The sequence below is a fragment of the Electrophorus electricus genome, chromosome 5 (genome assembly GCF_041902795.1).
Source record: "Electrophorus electricus isolate QZ-2024a chromosome 5, ASM4190279v1, whole genome shotgun sequence".
In the NCBI taxonomy this organism is placed as follows: domain Eukaryota; kingdom Metazoa; phylum Chordata; class Actinopteri; order Gymnotiformes; family Gymnotidae; genus Electrophorus; species Electrophorus electricus.
Window position 1 is genome coordinate 10,413,201 of NC_137501.1, and position 20,637 is coordinate 10,433,837.

The 20,637-nt window shown below is 39.3% G+C and overlaps 2 protein-coding genes across 4 annotated transcripts; both read right to left on the bottom strand.

Annotated features, from left to right (window-relative positions):
- Positions 1-3,665: 3,665 nt before the first annotated feature.
- Positions 3,666-12,645, bottom strand: LOC113589456 (aldehyde dehydrogenase, mitochondrial). Its single transcript, XM_027029127.3, has 13 exons — positions 12,466-12,645; positions 12,060-12,164; positions 11,317-11,457; positions 10,154-10,233; positions 9,056-9,167; positions 7,160-7,288; positions 6,515-6,628; positions 6,323-6,425; positions 5,870-6,054; positions 5,188-5,352; positions 4,929-5,086; positions 4,398-4,512; positions 3,666-4,008 (listed from the first exon to the last, which is right to left on the bottom strand). The coding sequence occupies exons 1-13, from the start codon at positions 12,580-12,582 to the stop codon at positions 3,976-3,978; spliced, it is 1,557 nt and encodes a 518-aa protein (XP_026884928.2). The 5' UTR covers positions 12,583-12,645; the 3' UTR covers positions 3,666-3,975.
- Positions 12,646-13,034: 389 nt separating this feature from the next.
- On the bottom strand, positions 13,035-20,615 carry LOC113589446 (acyl-CoA dehydrogenase family member 10). 3 transcript variants are annotated; one of them, XM_027029113.3, is made up of 13 exons: positions 20,504-20,615; positions 19,984-20,155; positions 19,549-19,697; positions 19,162-19,356; positions 18,725-18,883; positions 18,220-18,379; positions 17,956-18,079; positions 17,740-17,808; positions 17,402-17,583; positions 16,890-17,040; positions 16,497-16,642; positions 15,978-16,142; positions 13,035-15,696 (listed from the first exon to the last, which is right to left on the bottom strand). In XM_027029113.3, exons 2-13 carry the CDS (start codon positions 20,132-20,134, stop codon positions 15,587-15,589), a joined length of 1,761 nt encoding a protein of 586 aa, XP_026884914.2. In that variant the 5' UTR covers positions 20,135-20,155; positions 20,504-20,615; the 3' UTR covers positions 13,035-15,586. The 3 variants fall into 3 exon arrangements, with proteins under 3 accessions (XP_026884914.2, XP_035386093.1, XP_026884905.2); XM_035530200.2 differs by having other exon boundaries at positions 20,442-20,606; XM_027029104.3 differs by having other exon boundaries at positions 19,984-20,606.
- Positions 20,616-20,637: the final 22 nt, after the last annotated feature.

A 20,637-nucleotide genomic window follows, 5' to 3' on the forward strand; every position in this document is an offset into this window, starting at 1 on the left:
TTCTCCCAGGAAACGTAAGGACAATTTACGCGCTGTACGACTGTCTGAAATTTTGCCTGAACTTGTGACAAACTTCTGATGCACATCCACGTCCACCTTAAATATATTGTATCAATTTACATCATAAATGGATATATATAGGTTAGCTTATATGACGTGTCTAAATATTACAATGTAGTGATTTTTTTGTTATTTCTTTTGAATCAGGAAAATGCAATGATAACTATATTTTGGGGTTTGTGGGTGGGTCCTGTTCCATCTGGTCGCTGTGCGACGCCTGTCTAAGGGCAGTCCTTTTAAACGGTTAATAGGTGCTATAAAGAAGACCGGGGCATCAATACTGAAGGCTTCCCTCTTACCCTAATGTTATCGTCAGGGCAGTGGCCCAATTTGAAATGCGAGCATTCTTATCTTTGTTCCTAAAATTGCCTAATGTTGCTCCTAATATTTTTGATTGCAATGAATGTTTATATGAAATTACGAAGAGCAATTCGACTAAGCGTTCTGTTGCTGGGTCTTCACTAACGTAATTCTAGGTAATCTTGAACGTTCATCACCATCGTATCTCAAATGATAGACTACAGGATTCGCCCTTGGTTTAGCTAAAATTACTATTATTATTATTATTATTAGTTACATTTATAAAGGGAATTTCTCAAATCCAATGACACCTTACAGACTGAAATCAGCTTTTATAATCACATTTCACATACACCGATGAGAAGCACCAGGCAATTTTCGCACAGCGGGGTACTGCTCCGGGTGCAAGGGAAGGGGAAGAGGTTAAGACTAGGACAGAGCACAAACCATAGATAGAGAGATAGAGACAGTATAGATATACATAGACAATTCACATAGGAAATTGTCAATCAACCTAATCCCCATGTTTTTGGACTGTGAGAGGAAACCGGAAATACTGAAGAGACCCACACAGACACGGGGAGAACGTGGAAACTCCACCCAGATAGGGACTTGAACCAAATTGTATGCATCAGTATTCTATTTTTATGGGGGGTTTTTTGTCAACAGCTTTAAGCTTTCCTCTTTACAAAGGGCGATGAATATAACAGCTTAGGTAACCTAAGTTGAACATAACATATCCCTCGTCATTGTATGTTCTATTCAAAAAGTATAGACCAGTGTTTTCTCTGGGCATAAATCTGTGAAAGTCAATAAGATATTGATTCAACTTTATTTTAACTAGACCTTTAAGAATAGCCTAAATATGTGGCCAGTTTAACACCATTAATCTTTTTTTTTCTTCTTCTACTAGCCTGTACAGATACATTCCTATTACTGTTCCTTCAGTAGTAAATATGTGAATAGAAATCTTTTCGTACCATTAATGTGTGGGCCATGATAAAACATTTTCTTCCAATCAAGGCTTGACAATATACTTCATAAAGCAATATACTTGCTTTTCTCCACTATTTATAATAGTTATAAATAATAATAGTCATGAATAGCATTATAATGTACTGTCTCTTATGGCACCATATCCTGATCCTGCTACAGTCTGGCCCACTACAAGACTAGAGCCAAGACTGAAACAGAAACAGGCCAGGATCCAGTGCCTGAGTGAACTTAGTGTCACCCCTGAAAAGGCATGAAATTTTATTTTGGCTTTTTTGGTTCTACAGACATACCACACACTGAACCAAAATAAGAACCACAACCAAAGATGCTGAAGTCCTTAAGTGATACCAATGGCAAAAAATTACTTCTAATACTTCTCACTAAATGCTCAAAACCATAACCATCCCCCTGCATGTATGTTTAAAAAAAAAGAAAAGAAAAAAAAGGCAGAAAATAATTTTCTTTGATGAAAAGAAAACATGTTTTTCAAATTTCTGTCATGCAAATATTTAATCTTCCTATCAATTTGCAAAAGGTTTGAAAAATTATAACCCTGACCATGTTATGAAACCATTTTACAATAGCATTTGACATTTACATAAATTAAAACATTCTGATAAGTGGAATAAAAAGCTCTCCAGGTTTAATCATTCACATCCATATTGAGACCTACTATCTGTGGTCAATTGTTCATTTTTGAAGTTAACCACGAACTTTCTTCAGTTAATTTTAATCTACACTTTTGCCATGTATAATACATTTTATGCTATGTATGTTACTTTTGTCACATCACTTTACTTAAAGGTGCATTAGTCACGATTCAAGAAACACCACCTATAGAAATGAAAGGTTATCCTGGGTACCAATGTGACCTTATTACACACCTTGCTCTTGGGAGTGATCTTTGTAGGTCAACCACTCCTGGGCAGCCTATCAGTGCTCTTGAATTTAATCTACTTGTAGACAATCTGTATGACTGGTTTGGTGGATTCAAAACTCTTCTGCGATGGTTCTGTAACCTTTTCCAGCCTGATGAGCATAAACAGCTCTTTGTGAAATATAAAGTTTTGAAATTCACAATTGTGATTTAAAAGTGAATTGTAAGTTGTAATCAAATCACCCCTTGCAGTACCATTATATTTCAGATATCTGTGCCCTTTGCACACTGCCAACGTTTATTGTCCCGGCTTTGAAGCAAGGGCAGGTGTTACCTGGATGCTTTTAGTATAGATTTAAACTTAATACATGTGTACTGCCTATGCAAACACTTAATGAATACAATATGATACATTTGCATTCATATATACATAGGAAAAATCCCCAGACACCACCTGTCCTTTTGTACTTTTTATTAAAACGACACATTTGTTAAAGAAGGCCACTGGAAACGTGTTTTGCACAATTAGGCTATCATTAGTCAGTTAATTTCTCCGTACATAGAACTTATTGAAAAGGGATTGGTAGCCTATGGGTACAACTATTAGATGCGTGTCCCTAATAAACTGGCATGTCAGTGTATATGCACTTTGAAAAAGATTTTAGGGCTACATGAAAATTTCATAGACCTGTCAACCCATACTTTTCAAAGGTACATTTTAGGATTTATGTACTGCTTTCAACTGATCTGCTTAATTAAAATAAGCTTTGTACTTGCATAACATGATTGTCTATTCATAACAGTTTCAGATCAAAAGAAAACCAAAGCCTTAGGTTAAACTAAATGCTTCTGATAAAACACAGCTACTAACCAGTCAGACTGAACTGTAATGAAAACATACCTGCCCCAGGTATTCTCCTAATAACTTAATTATCTATCTTGCTTTGTGATTAGGGCTGGAGCTTATGGACTTCAGGAAGGCAGGCAGGTTCAGATCTCAGCAGTTCAGTGTCACCTCAGCTTCTACACACTTGGTTATGAAGATCTTAATTGAAATCAGAAGCTCATTATCAAGCCATATTCAAGGGAGTTAACAACATGGAAAAAAAGAAAGTACTACAACCCAATAACCTGCCAAGTAACCCACTAACGTATTTGCTGCTTAATATCAGCAGTTAGCGAAGTGCTCAAATCCCTGGCATGCACTGCAGGGTGGTGTTAAACTGGAGTGAATAGTTTAAAAAAATTAAATAAAGGCTTCCACCCTGCCTCTTGCGGTAGGGCCCCAGAATCTTGTACTACACCACTGGTTAAAATGTTAAGGTGAATTACGAGACCTGGCCTGCTAACTCTGTCTTGCTTTAAGATATAATTTTCAAATTGGAAAAATAATCTGAATCTGTTATTGCAGAAACATGAGGGGGGGCAGACATAAGAGACTGTAAGGCATTTATTGTAGAAAAGTATTGTATTTATAATATACTCCATCAAAAAATATTACCCAACAAAAAAAACCAGAACAGAGTATTTTTATGATTACTTTTCTAACTTTTCTCCTTAAATTTAGGTTTTAAGTTCTTTTGAAATTGAATGATTTGTGATTTATGGTTGAGGTAAACAATAGTTTTAAATATAACTGGAAACAAACATTTCAGTTTAAACAAAAAGTCAGAGGACTACTGTACTGTATGGTACTCTTTATGGCGAGTTGCCGGTTTCTTCGAAAACAAGGAACTTCCCACTTACGAGTTTTTCTGAGGGATTTTAATTGTCACCTATAAGGAAAAAACCCACCACACATTAGATTTAAAGTTTTTTCTTCTTAAAATACACTAAGGCATAAAAATACACAAATGCAACATATATGTCCCTGTTTGAGAGGTGATACATTTTTTTTTGGAAACAGACAGGAAACTGATATGACTCTTCAGAGGAAAAGCATAATTGAACCGTAATGTTTTTGGTCACCCTGATTTTCCAAGTATCAGTACTGGCCTGACAGTGCAGAAACTGATTAATGCTCTTTTCTCAGTTTGAGTAAGCTTCTTCAATTAAACCAAGTACAATGACTATGTTCACTTAACAAAGTACCAATGTAATACCAAAAAAATCATATCCGACTCTTTCATCTCTACAAGAATGGTGGTGAAGTATGTTTGCTTACTGTTTTGACTTCAGTGTAGTTTTCCAGGCCATATTCTCCTAGTTCACGTCCAGTCCCAGATGCCTTGTAGCCACCAAAGGGAGCTTGGACTCCAAATACATTATAACAGTTAATCCTGTAGATATCACAAAAATATAAACACAACATCAACAAAACTATAGAAATAAGCAGTTAATCATGGTTTTCCCAACACCTTCCAAAGGTGCATTGATGTATAAATATTTAGGCTTCTCTCTCTCTCACCACCTCAGCATGAGAATTAAATACTCGATTTTAGCATATGAATTGTCAAATCAAAAGTTATTTATATATTGCTTTTTGCAACAGATGTTACAAAGAAGCTTTACAAATGTCCAAGTACAAGCCCCCAGTGAGCAAGACAAGGGCCCACTGAGGGAAAAGTGTCCTAACTACCTTTTCTGAGTCATCATTGCAGGTCCAGTAAATATGAGAACATCTGGCTAAGGCCAACCAATGGCACAACTGGAATTAACACTTCAATCTGTGTGGTAGCAGGGCTCACTGACATACCAGACTGTGCCAGCACGAAGACTGTTAGAGATGTACTGCGCCTTGTTGATATCCGTGGTGAAGACGGCAGCGGCCAGGCCGTATTTAGTGTCGTTGGCTCTCTCAATCACCTCTTCTACAGACTTAAACTTTAGAATCTGCATTACCGGCCCAAAGATCTGACAAACAGATGGGGCAAATTGTTTCACTTAAACATAACTTTTCAGTTAGCTGAGGTCTGTGACTAAAGTAATTGTCAGTTTATTAGCTTAAGCTGCACCTCTTCACGGGCAATTTTCATGTTATCCTGAACATCTCCAAAAATGGTAGGCTGGATGAAGTAACCACGGTCTGCAGCTGCACTGCCTCCACACAACAGTTTGGCCCCCTCATGTTTTCCGCTGTTGATATAGCTCAGAATCTTCTGGTATTGTTCATCATCAACCTTCGGCCATGAAAAAATAAATTAGCTGAAACATCAAGCAGCTAACAGCATGTCTGTACCTTTGTGTGTGTGTGTGTGTGTGTGTGTGTGTGTGTGTGTGTGTGTGTGTGTGTGTGTGTGTGTGTGTGTGTGTGTGTGTGTGTGTGTGTGTGTGTGAGAGAGAGAATGTATATAGTAGTTTTGCTTGATAATATAATATAGGAATCACAAGATATAACATCCTATATAAAGCAGGTATGCACAGTAAAGGCATTTCTCTCTCATACTTGCATCTGTTTAGAAACTAAAGTGAAGCTGCCTAGTTTTTGTTGTCAAGTTTATGAGTATAAATGTGCTTGAACATGAAAAGCTAAACAACAAACAATTTTGTCCATGTGTGTCTTGTTTGTTTTTTTCCAAGATGAATGTTAAAGATAAGTCCTCATCAGTCACACTTCAATTACACTGCTTCCACCTCCACAATCTCCTTTTCTAAGTCTGTGGATGCTCTGTGGCTTGGTGTGCTCCAGGGCCGTACCTGTGGGCCATGCTCAGTTTTGAGATTGAAGGGATCTCCCACCACTCTCTTCTTTGCTCGCTCCACACTGCGCTCCACAAACTCATTGTAAATGCTCTCCTGTACATATGTGCGTGAGCCAGCACAGCAGCACTGCCCCTGGTTGAAGAAGATGGCCATGTTGGCTTGGTCCACAGCTTCATCCACTGCCAGAACACACGAAAACCAACTCAGAAAACCAGCTCAGAAAACCAGCCCCATAAACATGCCATCAGTTTCATTTGTCTCTCCCATCTCCTACTTGTTTTGTCATGTGACAAAAGCAACTCAAAACGTCTAACATTTCTGTATAAACAGAAGCTAAGGAAAAAATGTCACTTTCTAAGGACTGACTAAAATGACAGCATGACGAGATCAAGTGGATCAAGTGCACATTGTAACCAGTGTACAGGGATTGACAAGCACTGTACTCACTGTTGGCATCAGACAAAATGATATTGGGGCTCTTCCCTCCTAGTTCCAGAGTTACTTTTTTCAGGTTACTGGCACCTGAGGTTTGCTGGATTAGTTGGCCTACCTATAGAACATGTGGGATAATGTATGTTAATTTACACTCTGTTTGCACATGCATCACTCACATGCAATTAGTACACCCTACAGTCTTGCCTCAGTGGAGCCCGTAAAAGCGACTTTGTCCACGTCCATATGAGAAGCGATGGCTGCCCCAGCAGAGGGGCCCATTCCAGGGACGATGTTCACGACACCAGGAGGGAAGCCCACCTAAAGGGTCCCCAGCACAAGGACACAACAAACACAGAAAAGTTAGTGTGATGTTTTATTTTTGTTTCCACAAGTGCATAACACAATGTTGTTCATGTTATTCTGTTCCGTTTTTTCACTCCTGTAGATCACCTGGTAGGACAGCTGCTAATAACACCAAGATCATAGGCTCATTGGAGTGAATGTACTGTCATACTGATAAATATGTAAGTTGTTCTGGATAAGATCATCTGCCAAATGTGATGAATGTAAATGTTTGAGTTGAAAAATAAAATATTGCATATATGTAGAATTTAAATGCAATGCTGGTCTTTGAAGAAAGGAACTGAGGTGACAAGGGCATATGCAATTGCCTAGGTGTCAAGGTGCAACCGCACGCACGCACGCACGCACGCACACACGCACACACGCACACACGCACACACACACACACGCACACACGCACACACGCACACACACACACACGCACACACACACACACGCACACACACACACACGCACACACACACACACACGTTAGAAGGAACAAACCTCCTTTATCAGACTGGCCACATAGAGTGCAGTAAGAGGAGTCTGCTCTGCCACTTTCATAACGACTGTGTTTCCAGTAGCCAGGGCAGGGCCAAGCTTCCATGCTTGCATTAACAGAGGGAAGTTCCACTGGTGGAAAGAAAGAAAGAACGAACGAACGAGAGAGAATGAACATTAGTGTTACACACTAGACAACACTAGCCTATTAAGAGACACCATTGTTATGTGGACAGGAGGTCTAAGGTGAAAAGGTACACAGGTCTCTCTTAAGTGATCATTTGTGCATTTCACACTGATGTGAACATGCTGATCTGGACTGCTTTTAAATGGAGAAGAGAGAGAAGAAAAGGGGAGGAAGGTGGCAGACTGGGTGAGGTAACATAAAAAAACCACTGCGCAAAAGTACTAACAGAGCAGAGTTGTTTTTATGTCCAATTGCAGAACAGGACATACTAAGCACTGATCACGACCTTTGATGATGAAACCTAATTGCAGCAAGAAAAAAAGACAAATTCAGTCAACAAAGATCTACATCTGCCTCCTGTTCTACCCCATCATCCCACCTACCAACACCCACACCACGTTCATGCAACCCCTCAGGTTTGATTGAGAAATCAGTTCCCGTCCAGTTCCCTGTGTGCCCTCATGCGTGTGCCACGTTCTGCTTCTTTTCCCTCTATAGTACTGTATGCTCCAAGCATACCTAACAATCTGTGGTATGTGGGCTTCAAGATCCTGCAAGGTCCAGCTATGTTCCTCCTAACATGAAGGAGGGACCAGAGCAGATGGAGGACATCAACATGCCCCTGCCCTCTGCACCCACGTGATGCACGATACCCACATGTATGACATTATAATGGTGCATGAGACTGATGTGTTAATACCCTTGCTGTGGGTCTCTGCCAAATCACAAGTGAACTTGTGAACTCTTAATGTCTCTCAGGTGATTTACTCCTGCCTCAAGTTCATATTAAGATACTCACTTAATATGAGCAACGTCCTGTGTATTCACAACACAGTCAGTGTTTTGTCATGTGTTTGGCAGGCATTCAACACAAGCTACTGGCTTCTCTCACTTGTCCTTTCTATGATCCAAGTGATTTTGCTTAATCCTTTTGTAAATTTCATTTTGAACTACACTATTCTTCCTCATGCCATCTCAGGGAGGTTTTGTTTTACCCATACACAAAATAACAAGACATTACATGTCATGTTTTCAAAGCAAGTCCTTCATAAAATATCCATTGGGAACATTTGTCAGCTAACTCAGAAAGGACTGGTAGTCTATATGTGTAGCCTACAATGTCCCAACTACTTGTGTTTTCATGTTTATTAAAGTAACAGACTCATATTGCCCAGTGTATGTTTATAATACCCCCTCCAATACACCTGCACATTAATAACACAAACTTGATGCTAAATTTATATACTCTGGCTAGCCCTACTTTACATAACCAGGCTTTTTCCAACACAGAGTCCTGAATTAAACCCTGCACTCATTCCCCTGATTCCACCCTACCCTGGTCTTTTTGGTTTCCCTTATCTTCAAACTCTCACTCTCACTCATTGCCTTCTCCACCAGCTTCCTTTTCAGAACAACATGCAAACACAACCAATACTCAGCAGTATTACAATAAGAACAGTGCAAAGATATTACTCTTTAGAATCTCTCTATGAGAAAATACAGGTAAACCTTGTCCACAGAGGTTTACTATATACATGCTACATGCTTTAGTTCATGTAATACTGACCAACAAAATAAGTCTTTAGAAAGTTTAATATTCAAGCTACATTAACATTAATATAAAACCTTCACCTGTTTGACTATATAAGTGATGAGAGACGAGAGAAAAATGACACTGACATATACAGCCTGATCCCCAGGCACATACTCACAGGAATAATCTGGCCACACACTCCAATGGGCTCATGTCGGGTGTAGCAGAAGTAATCTCCATCAATGGGAATGGTCTTGCCCTCCCATTTGTCCGCCCAACCAGCATAGTACCTGCATACCCACACCCAACCACACACAGCATTCAGGTGAAGTCTATGCATGTGCCCAAAACATATTCAGGCTAGAAAAAACCCCACAAACAAATAGCAAAAAAATATACCAACTTTACTCCAGAACGTTCTGGATGTATTATATACTAATAACCACTCCAGAATGTTCCACATAAAAAAAAAAAAAAAGACATAGTCAGGCACACAAATGCATGAAAAGCTGCTTCTGTACACTTGCTAATAAATGAATAAGACTCAGCTGACTTTAGACTTGTGTATATAGGCTTTTATAATAAAACAGTCCTCTGTGTGCTACAATGTGAATGAACTAAATATGTAATTTTGCTGTGAATGAACAAGCCCAGTGAATGTGTAACAAGCGTCAACTGCTGCACTTTCTTTTGTAGAGGTGAATTAAATGTGTGTGTGTGTGTGTGTGTGTGTGTGTGTGTGTGTGTGTGTGAGAGCCCTAAGATCACTTTGCATGAGCAACATGCTCAGGGGTAATATAAAGGTGTGATCACCACAGATCACAGAACCATATTCCGCTTCCAAAACCACTAAACCATTCAGCAACTACCCATTGACACAAAGGCTAGCTGGAAGCAATGGGTAAATACAAAAAGACTGAAACAATAGTATGCATGCTAGAATAAAAAAAAAAAAATTAAGCATAATTTCTAATGTTAAATATCACAAACTGACGCGATTGTTGAGACTTTTCACATTAAGACACTACAAAACAAGTGCCACTTACAGACCAAGTCTGAGACTAAACTTGTTCTAAATTACAATAACAATTGTTCCCCTATTACCTCCCCCTTCCCACAAAATTATAGGGGGGCCAATTTATGCAATGGCTGGAAACAACTAGGGCCCTCTGGTACTTAAGTGTTACAGCTAACCAAGACAGACACCTCCAGCTTGTCATGCCACTTAAATACTGTATTTATGACTGCTATTGAGTTCAAACTAAACAGGACTCACCTCAAGCACTTTAACACCATGGGCACATCCACAGTGTAAGCCACAGCATATGGCTTTCCGTTGTCTAGAGTCTCTAGTGCCTAGAATACAAATAGCTTAATAAAACTACAATAAAACCCTAATAAGCTTCATTAGACTGTAAAGAAGGTGTGGAATAATTTGCTGACTTTAGCAGTGTTTAGAAAAAACTGCTCCTTACCCACAAATACAACACATATCTGATCTTAATGTATGCAATTCTAAAACAAGCACCTTAATCTAGATATTTTCAAAAATATGAACCACACCACATAAGAAGCAAATCAAAAGATCACATTTGAAAGTGTGCCTAAATATAAAATACAAAAAATATGATTTTGTAGAATCATTTGATGATAACAATTGTACCTCTCAAGTTAATCAATATCCAGTTCCAGGGACAGTGTCAAAAGTACATGAAATCTACTGTTTTTTTCATGAAGTGTCTAGTGGTCACTGTATACATGAAGCAGAGCACTGTATTTATAGCTCTCCCAAGAGATACTGTTACATAACGCAGAAGGCAGTTACTGTGGTAATCTGACTCTTTTGCAATATCCTGCTGCTTTTCAGTATTTTGTAAAGACACACTCCCCCCAAATACAGAAGCTTCTTCACACTGAACAAATATTAATTTTGATTAGCATGAAGTTTACGATTACTGGACAATTAAAACACTTTCTCAGAAGTGTGCACACACCCAGACCTTAAACTGACTGGGCCCATGTGCAATGAATGAACCCAAGGGCAAAATTTCAATTTCAAAATTCAATGCATTAGAGAGATACCAGTATGGCAGCATGCTTTCTCTTTGGTCTTTAACAAATTTAACATAGCTGTGACACAGACATGAGCAAAACAAGAAAATCCAGGCCAGCTCCCATAGTCCACTTGCCCACTACATGAACTTTTAACTACACATCAAAGTGCCTCTTTTACAACCCAGCTATGACAGAGTGCTTGATGTTCTGCCTGTCATCCGTTCCTAGAATTAACCAACATGTGAATCAGCCAACTAATCCTGAAGGTAAAACAATTTTACCCAACCTGAACCTGTAAATAAGCTTTCATTTGCAATTCATTAAAAAAAGTATTTGAACAATATTTTATCTGCACGACATAGATCTGATCCAGCTGCCACTCACAGCGAGATAGGCAGCATCTCTCTCAATGCAGTCAGCCAAACGGTGCAGGAGCATTCCACGATCTGATGCGTCCATGCGTCGCCATGGCGAGCCCAGCCGGAAGGCACCCTTGGCAGCCTTCACTGCTTTATCCACATCTGCCTGAAACATAGAAACGACCATCATGACATCTATACTTTTTACTATTGAATTCACAATAGGGCATAATATAGGACTATTGGAGGTCTGTACAGTTAATGTATTCTACAATGCCTTAATCATTACGTCATTAGGTGTACTAAAGTCGAAACATTAAATCTCTACATTAACAATGCTTTAGTGAGGTGGTAGAAGTAGAATACTCTCTTACTGGCAGTTGCAAACACACATCCAAAGTAGCACAGCACAATATATTGTTTGTCAGTTGTTATTGCAATATGGCCATTGAAATACCGATATGGTATAAAAAGCGGAATATGAAAATTAAGTCTAAGGAATCTTCTCGTTTTTAATTGTCTGCTGATTACTCTGATCAATCTCAGAAGTTTCAGATGAGTATTCTGTGGGTATTTTTTGAATCCCATCATGTTCACACGCTCCAAGAAATGCAAGCAACTTTGGTCAAAATAATGCAGAACAAAGTGTATTCAGGAAATCCTCACTATCGTTCTTTAAATATACTGCAAAACATATTGTAATATGTAGGAATATAATCACAATACGCCATTTCGTCCGAAACGTTCAGTCTTACCGCACACCCTTACCTTATCCCCCTCTGCAACCTGGCAGATGACTTCCCCTGTGGCTGGATTGATGGTAGGGAAAGTTTTCTTGTTCACTGCATCATGCCACTCATTGTTGATAAACAGCTGGATTCAGCAAATAACAACGTTATCTTTGGCGGTATAACTTAAAAGTAAAAACTGTGAACTGACGCATGCAATTTGTTAAGTTACAGCAACTATCTTGCTAACCTACTGGCTTAGTATTTTCGAATAACTCGAAGTTAGTTACACACGGCGAGAGGATTTTGAAATGCAGTGATGATTTAGTGTACTACTGCGAGAATATTTCGTAGCCAGAGCCATTCCTGAGCAAATAAGACTGATCTTGCCAAGCTGATAACGACAAAAAACATCCGAACAACACACGATTTGGTACTCTATCTACCTTGTTGTAGTGAATATCGGGTTGAGTGTTTGGTGCAGGAATCGCTGCAGCGGAATACGTGCATGCAGAAATCCGTGAAACCGGCCGTAAAGTTCTGGAAATCCCGGTGCGTAGCATGGTGGCCCTACACGAATGCCTCGAGTCAACCGCACAAAAATAGACGTTGGCGCGTGAACAGGATCCTGTTTATTATAGCACCACCCCATAGAATGGCGGAATGCGACTTCAGTAGCTACACTGCGCATGTGCGTCAATAGCTAAGGAGCCCCTGTAAGGCGAGGGTGTCCAAGTCTGGTCATGGCACACCTGCTGTAAGGACTGATGTCTGTCTTGCTGTTACATTATGAAAATAGAACTAATGCAGAAATCTACTGAGGTAACGCTAATTGTGCAAATACAGTCTTAAAGTAGTGCCTAGGTAGTCACATCTAATAACTGTATATTACTGATAACTCTTTTAGTCCATGAGTCTTTAATCTGAAATATTCTATATCACTCTTACCCTATTAAGCAACCCCAGTGTAAGTGGTTTAAGTAAGCAGATACAAAAATTAGGATAGTAAATAAAGTTCTTACTGTTACCTTACCTTCAACTTTTATTCATGAAAATTGTAATCTGATATGGCCTGGTCAGACCATATTATACAGTTCACAGTCCATTCATTTAAAATGACAGAACCTAAGATATAAAGGCAACAATGAGAAAAATCAGAAGATTAACGCATTGTGTTATATTCTGTGTGAACATTCAAAATTAATCCAGCATGTCCTAAATAAAAATGTTATACAATTTTAATTTTACAAGTCTCATCATTTGTTATACAACAGGGACTGGGATAGATGGAACAGTGGTGTAAATATATCCACAAATTAGAACAGTTAAAGTAGAAACAATCAAAATTGTACTTAAGTTAGAGAAAAAACAAAAAAAACAAAAACAAAAAAACCACAAAACTTTCTGAATTTAAAGGTACCCAAAGCACATTTTCTAATATTAATGTGCATGTTTGTGTTATTTAAAAAAAACAACTATATACTTAACACTGCAGTTCATCATGTACTGGTTCAAATCTCTCACCATCAACATTCAGAGCACAGACAGTAGTTAGACACTTAGCTACTTTTATGTTAGCAATTAGCAAACCTCACCAATTAGCCAATGAACAAACCACAGCTCATGCTGAAGGACATCAGTTACATTTTCTTAAGCAAAAGGCTGAAAAAGAATACACTGTATTGTGTAAGAATCACTTTTTTTTTACAAACTTAAGAACACGGAGAATATGCATTTCCAGAGGTAAAAGTAAGTAAATAATTGTGAGAATTATATGAGCACTGGATGAAACTGTTCTTTACACACATTCTGAGGCATTTCTATTGACTCTGATGAACACAGTGGTGTTCATGAGAAATCAGACCATTCCAACAGGCCTCCATCCAATTCTTAATTAGACAGGCAATGAAAGATTACTGTAAAAAGTCAAATAGGCTTAAATAGGGGTGGAATAAAAGTAGGCCCAAATAGAGTTCAAATACTTAAAAACTGTACTGATGTAAATGTATTTGATTTACTTGTACTGCACTGCAGCGACTGAACTTCAGACTATCAAACAAAACCTATTCAAATCAAACAAGAGCATGCACGTAGGCCCAGTATTGCTGGTTAGATAACACGGCAGTTCAGGGGTTTAGTTATGTGTGCACACAGGTGCTGGACAAAAAAAAAAAAAAAAAAAAAAAAAGACTTCCATCATTTTTTCTGGCATTTAAAGCGACACTGCCTTTTATTAAGTCTAAATTATTAATATCATATTTAGATTACACAGAGTAAACACTACCCTGGCAAATTATTGGAGCACATGCAGTCTTGTGCAAACATGCTTTTATTACAAAATGTTGCATTTTGCATGCCCACATTTGACCTGAGTAACTACACTAATGCACTGTAGAAGGCTCTTTACCATCAAGCACTCCTTTAACGCAATGAAGGGTTCACCCAGTAGACACATGCCCCAATTCTACACTCTTTCCATAGCTGGAGAATCACCTGCCATTGTCGATTTCTTAAAACATTGCAATAATGACTATGGAATGATGAAGTGGCACAGCAGTGCCATAAACAGCACCTGGTATTAGCCTGGTACTTTCAGGCGTATTCTGCTGTCCTAACGTAAATACTCCCCCTCAGCCTCGCTGCTCCTTCTTAAAAGGGACATATCTGGCTTATCGCCTGGGATTTTACTGGTGGTTATCCATCATGGACAAAGTACACAAGTCCTGTACTTAACAGAATATCATCTATTTACATTTTACCTGAGTTAAGTACAAAGGCACTTGTGTTGAAATGTACTTATGCTTCAATGCCTTCAGCATATCTTGAAGCCAAAAGGTTCTGCAGGGCCTGAGTGACAAGTTAGCCAATTAAAAAGCGAGTTGGGCTTAACTGCTTTGCTTCTGTTTAAAATGCATCAAATACAGCATCATTAGTTGTAGAGATATCCTAATATTTGTGTTAGGATAGTGTAATTGATTCTTATTCTCAGAAAAAAACTATTTTTTTTCACAATTTCATTGTTGCCTTATTATTAACACTGACAATACAAACAACCAAAAAAAAAATCTAACATTTTCAAGTTTACTAACTCTTGACTCTGGCATCCAGTCCCATGTCTGTGAATTGGAGATAGCCAATATGAACCAGACTCCTTCCTTCAGCTTTACAACAAATCAAATGGCAAGGATATGAAAAGACTAATTTCAATCTTTTCACAGAAGTTACACACCTGGAGCCAGTGTATATGCTGATTGGATAACTTGTTCTTGGTGTTTGAAATACCAGTTTTATCTGTCAGTAAAAATATACACACTTGGTTCTTTGAAATGAAACCTAATCTTTCTCTACCACTGAACAAGCACCTCTAGTGCGTGGATAAAGCAACATCAAAGTCTGAAATGACAAATATTACTGATCCAGCTGCATGCAGTTCTATCACTGAGTTGAGCATACTAGATCAGTTTCCTGGTCACCTACTGTAGTGCACAGCAAGACACAGACAAAAGCCCACTGTCTAACAGAATTGCCTGGGCTGATGTGAGAAGGTGCTGCCCATTGTCCTTCTGCTCAAAGCCCTGCAGCTCTGGGCATGGCATTGAAGATACGGAAGCCCTCTTTAGTGGCAAAGTGCCATGCCAGTTCTGCCATGGCCTCCATTTGACACGTGCTGCCAGCCCCTTGAACAAAATACATTTGAGATAATAGCCATAAATATTACAATTATTTAAATTAAAAAACATTTTATTTAAAAAGTGGCGGTAAAAAAAAAAAAAGAAAAGAAAAAAAAGACCTGCACACATACTAAAAAACAAAACAGTACAAGCCATCAAGACTGTAGAATCCATGTTAACTGCAGTATTAATTGTGATAGGAGCTCAAATGTGGACTGTCCAGGAGTTGCTATGGACCAAATTGAAGAAGGAAGTATAGACTGAGTTGTTATCTGATTATACGTTACCGTTGAGAGAGTTTGCATGATTACTCTGTAAGATGACAGCCTGTCGGAAGAAGGAGAAGGACATGTAGAACTGCCAGTTTGGGATGCTCTCCAGCCCCATTGTCCTGCTGTACAGCTCAAACATTTCCTCAGCACTGGGAACGCCGTTCAGAGCAAGCTCGTTCCCTATTAAAGCATAAAAACACTCTCACCCCTTGAGCAATAAGAATTTCTAAAGGCTACTATGGTATTTCTCCAGTTTAGATTGGAACTGCTAAATGAGCAAGCCAGTTCTCCTTAGCATTAAAGTAAAGTATTACTTAATGTTGAAAAGACCCTTATCCTATTATTTAAGACATTTAAATGTTGAAAAGTTTGTTTTTTCTGACTCTGGCTGTCTGTGGTGTGGTACCCACTGAAACAGTTATTTGTTTATGGCCAGTCAATTTTACACTGTAATAAAGAATTCTCACACAACCTCTGACTTAATGGTTGATTATGTAGTGCAACTGGGCTTAGTTTGACTGGTCTTTCTCTTACCTGGTTGGCTAGCAGGGTTACAAGTCTCATAGAGGGACATACAAGAGCAAGCCAGATCTACAATAGGGTCTCCTACAGTGGAGAGGCCCCAGCCCAACACTGCCCTCACAACCGACTTCTCCGAATCAAACAGCAGGTTGTCCAACCTGTAAGTGAAATGCAGTTGAACCGCAAACTTGGCTGTTCCAAAGGGCACAAACAGAGCCTCCTGCCAGCCTAATATCAGTGGCTTCTCACTAATGTGGAAACCATGAAGTCAATTAACCGTCCATTAAGTACAATTTCAGTCTGACATGCCTGCTGGGCACTCTGAACAGCATACCAGCATGTAAAGGTAAGTGTCTGTCACTGTGAAAGTCATTATGAGGAGACTGCAATTATGAGGTGCCTGACCTGTAGTCTCCATGCAATAGTGTGGTCCTTTGCTGTTGAGGGAGATGCAACAGGAGCCAATCTATAAGCCTGTTCATAGCTGGACTGGGCTGACTGGTACTGGCCTTGTACTGTTGTGCCCACCTCTTCACCTGACTTTTCATGAAGTTTCCTGAAACACAAACAAATCATTATCTTTAGTTTCAATCATGACAGACAACACTGAAAAAAAATTCTTGCTGTGTAGTTGAGTAACTGCAATGTCACATTTAACCCAGAGGATGGCACCATAATGCCACAAGATGGTACTATGGCAAATCTCATACACATTTTGTTATCTACAGGTTAAATCACATAACCCATTTCTGAGCTATAATGACTCCATATCTGTGCAATGTTGCTTGAATTCTTTTTTGAGGTGTAAAAACATTCTATATTTTAATTCCCATTTGGCTTTAAATGGCTAACTGGGCCTACATGTCTCCACCAAAATTTAAAAATGTTAAATTCAAACTTCTCAGCTTACAGCCTACCTGGCTCTCTGAGGTCCTCTAAGCCTGTGGTTTTTAGGTCAACTCTGTGTATTTGACAGAGTGTTTGGACCATAGTTTCATATATAGATCTCTTCCTATCAGGCGCCAATCCTGGCAGAAAGGGATTATTAAATATGTGCCCCTGGCTGTAAGATGTCAGGTAAAACGGGGTGTCCAGGACACTGCCCAAAAGAAAAGCAACATGAAAAGGCATGAAAGCAGTAGTGAAACACACAATTATTATTCTGGATGCACATTTAATTAACAGTTTATATAGACATTATGAATTATACACATACCTACATAATGTTGGTTTTCTCAGGTGTGTATGTACTTACCTGGCTACTTCACACTGGGCAAGAACATCTGGCACAGGAACTCCAACACCTTTCAGGCCTTTGAGAAGCCTGTGAAACACACACAGAAAAAAATTCAACAGATGCACACATGCACATGCGCTTACACACACAGGCTCAACCCATTTAATGTCAAACCATTAACTAAGCAAGATTTAAAGACGAATACATCCACCACCCAAATGAAATATGGCAAACCTGCACTCCTTTCTCAGAGATTCAGTATTTGGTTTCTTCTTTAGAACAAGATGGCTCCCACCACAGGTCAGGAGGTATGCAGAATCAAAGTGGCTCTGGCTGAATTGCCGCACTGTAATTGGGTCTAAAAAGCAAAAGATGAGAACCGACGTCCAATTAAAAAACAACACAGCTATTGACATGGACTAGCATTTGACATAAAGACAACTCTAAGAGAAAAATTTCAATATGTTTGACCTGGTTTATTAATCCAAGGTAATGTACCTGCATGGGGTACCTGAATAGCTTTGTCGAGGTACTGGGCGAGACGGTCTACAGGGAGTTGTTGACTTGACCTCACAGAACGTGTTCCAGTAACAAACCCAGACAAGGACATGTTCAGCACCTGCTCCAGCTCCTTAACAGCAGATATAGGATCTTTGACCTAAAGAGAAACGGTACGACATGCATGCTGTGTAAAAAAGAAACAAACAAAACAAAAAAACGCAATTGAATACATTTCCAAACTCTAAATGTCTACGCACACATATAAGGCCATTAACTCTTGAGGGGAAGTGGACTATAGAGCTGTCGGGGTGTCTATGAAGTCTTAGAAATTCTCACAAAACTATTTGTGGCAAAATGAACTGACAGTTAGAGAATATGCCCAGGAAAATTCCCTTCTAATTCAAATAAACAAAAACTGTAGAAAAGCAAAGAAACATGGAAAAATCTGTAAGGTTTCTGCTTGGGGTAGAAATGGCTAAACCAGTGTTGATATAGGACTCACCACAATGCCATGCATGCCCACTCGCTCTGCAGCCTCCACATTGAAGCACAGGTCATCGAGAAACACTGCTTCCTGAGGCAAGACCCCCAGCCTGTCTGCACACAGCAGGTAGATCCTTGGATCTGGCTTACACATGCCAACTTTGCAGGACTCTATGATCTAAAGAAAACACACAAACAGAACCAAGCCACCTTGACATGGGACACAAACAACTTATACTTACGATCGTATGTCAGGTGGCAAAGGGAAGACTTGAAAGCAGTTACATTCAGTGCCAAATATATTTCTTTTCATTCCCTTTATGATGAACTTCCCATATACTGCCATCAATACAAGAATGAAAATGCTCTTCTTACGGTCATTATTTTCCCTATGTGATCTGAGCCTGCTGCACATGGCATTGTCTTCGCTTATGGGACATGAGCAAGGTCACTTACCACATCAAAGAGAGAGGGATCCAGAGGCAGAAAGGAATTTCCCCCGGGCAGCAGGAAGTTGTTGCTAAGAACTGCGGTCTTCAAACCCTCAGCACGGACACCCTGCACAGCCTCCATCATAGCTGAAAGAGGCTGTGTCATGGAGCCACTGGTCAAAGCCGAGTGGAAAGAGCCAATGTGGACCTTGAAGCCCACCTGAAAATAACAATATTGAACAATATAGGCAAGGATCATGTGACCTATAGCAACAGTTTCAAATGAGCTAAAACCAATTTTCAGGACTATTTCATGCACATAGTATTTCAAGTTAAATTCATGCATGTATGCATATATTTTATTCCTTAATTACTCATGAGTGGACTTTCAGGTTCACCACAAGAATCATACAATTCGACTGCAGTCTTGGCTAAAGGTCTGCACAAACTCCTCTGGACCCTGCTCCCCTCTCATGTACTTCTTCCAAGAGTTTCCATCTCCCCCTGTCCTAATGGCTCTGCCTATTGTGCCATGCGGAACGTCATTCTTCTCTTCCCATTCTGTCCCAGAAATGGCAAACATATTCAGAATTATAATCCACCTGGGGTGCATTTCCCTTGAGACTATGTGCATTGTTGGAGGTCAAAACGTAAAATACAGTATTAGCTGCATATGATGAAGTAAATATTAATCACAAAAGATGGCTGCTATTCTCCTTAAATATATTGCTGCGGGGATTCAAAGTATGTTTCAGGAGAATATTACTCGTCTGTCCTTTTGCCTATGTGATGCAGTCTAATTTGCTAGCAGAATAAGAACATACAGAAAGCACATAGAGCGTGTTACCTGTTGCCTTAGCGAGCGGTGACGGTATGAGAACCCCAAACATATCGAATATTACAGCCTTATAGGTCGAGGCCCAAACCACGCTGACATGGCGATGTAACAAGGGCTTCATACTGCGCCACAGCAAAGCACCCCGTGACAGCTGTGCCATCTTCACTGTACTCTTTGCCACCTTGACAAAAATACACATCCTATTCGCAAACTACTAGCTAATAAAGTTATTAACCATGCCCAAGGCCTGCTGTTCTCACTCATTATTTGTCAAATTGTCGCCATCAATATCCTAACCATAGCACATCTTCGCATCATACAACACACATCAAGAGTTTAAAAGATAGCTAGCTAGGATAGCCAAACTAACTAGTCGTGTAGCGAGACACAAGAACTTAAAAAACTACGTTGTTAGCTAACCAGCTAAACTTGTTTGATATTAAGTGTATGGTTACTAGCTAACATACCGTTTTTTTGTTTAATTCAAACACTCGCTGCTGTTGAACGTTAGGAAGTTAGCTAGGGTTACCTTTTTACAGGTATATCGATTAGAAATTCAATGTTACATGGTATCACTTGTGATTTTCAGGCGAACCAAGAAAGCACATCTGTTAAACGATGTAGGGCGAACACGTGACGATAACATTGCATTACGTAATATTT

Coding starts and splice junctions, on each gene's coding strand:
- LOC113589456 (XM_027029127.3), bottom strand. CDS start 12,582: ATGCTACGCACCGGGATTTCCAGAACTTTACGGCCGGTTTCACGGATT. Junction 11,458..12,059: donor AGGTTGCAGAGGGGGATAAG/GTAAGGGTGTGC, acceptor TCTATGTTTCAG/GCAGATGTGGATAAAGCAGT. Junction 5,087..5,187: donor TGAAAATTGCCCGTGAAGAG/GTGCAGCTTAAG, acceptor TCTGTTTGTCAG/ATCTTTGGGCCGGTAATGCA.
- LOC113589446 (XM_027029104.3), bottom strand. CDS start 20,173: ATGTGTATTTTTGTCAAGGTGGCAAAGAGTACAGTGAAGATGGCACAG. Junction 18,380..18,724: donor TGGGCATGCATGGCATTGTG/GTGAGTCCTATA, acceptor GTTTCTCTTTAG/GTCAAAGATCCTATATCTGC. Junction 18,080..18,219: donor TATTCAGGTACCCCATGCAG/GTACATTACCTT, acceptor TTTGCTTTTTAG/ACCCAATTACAGTGCGGCAA.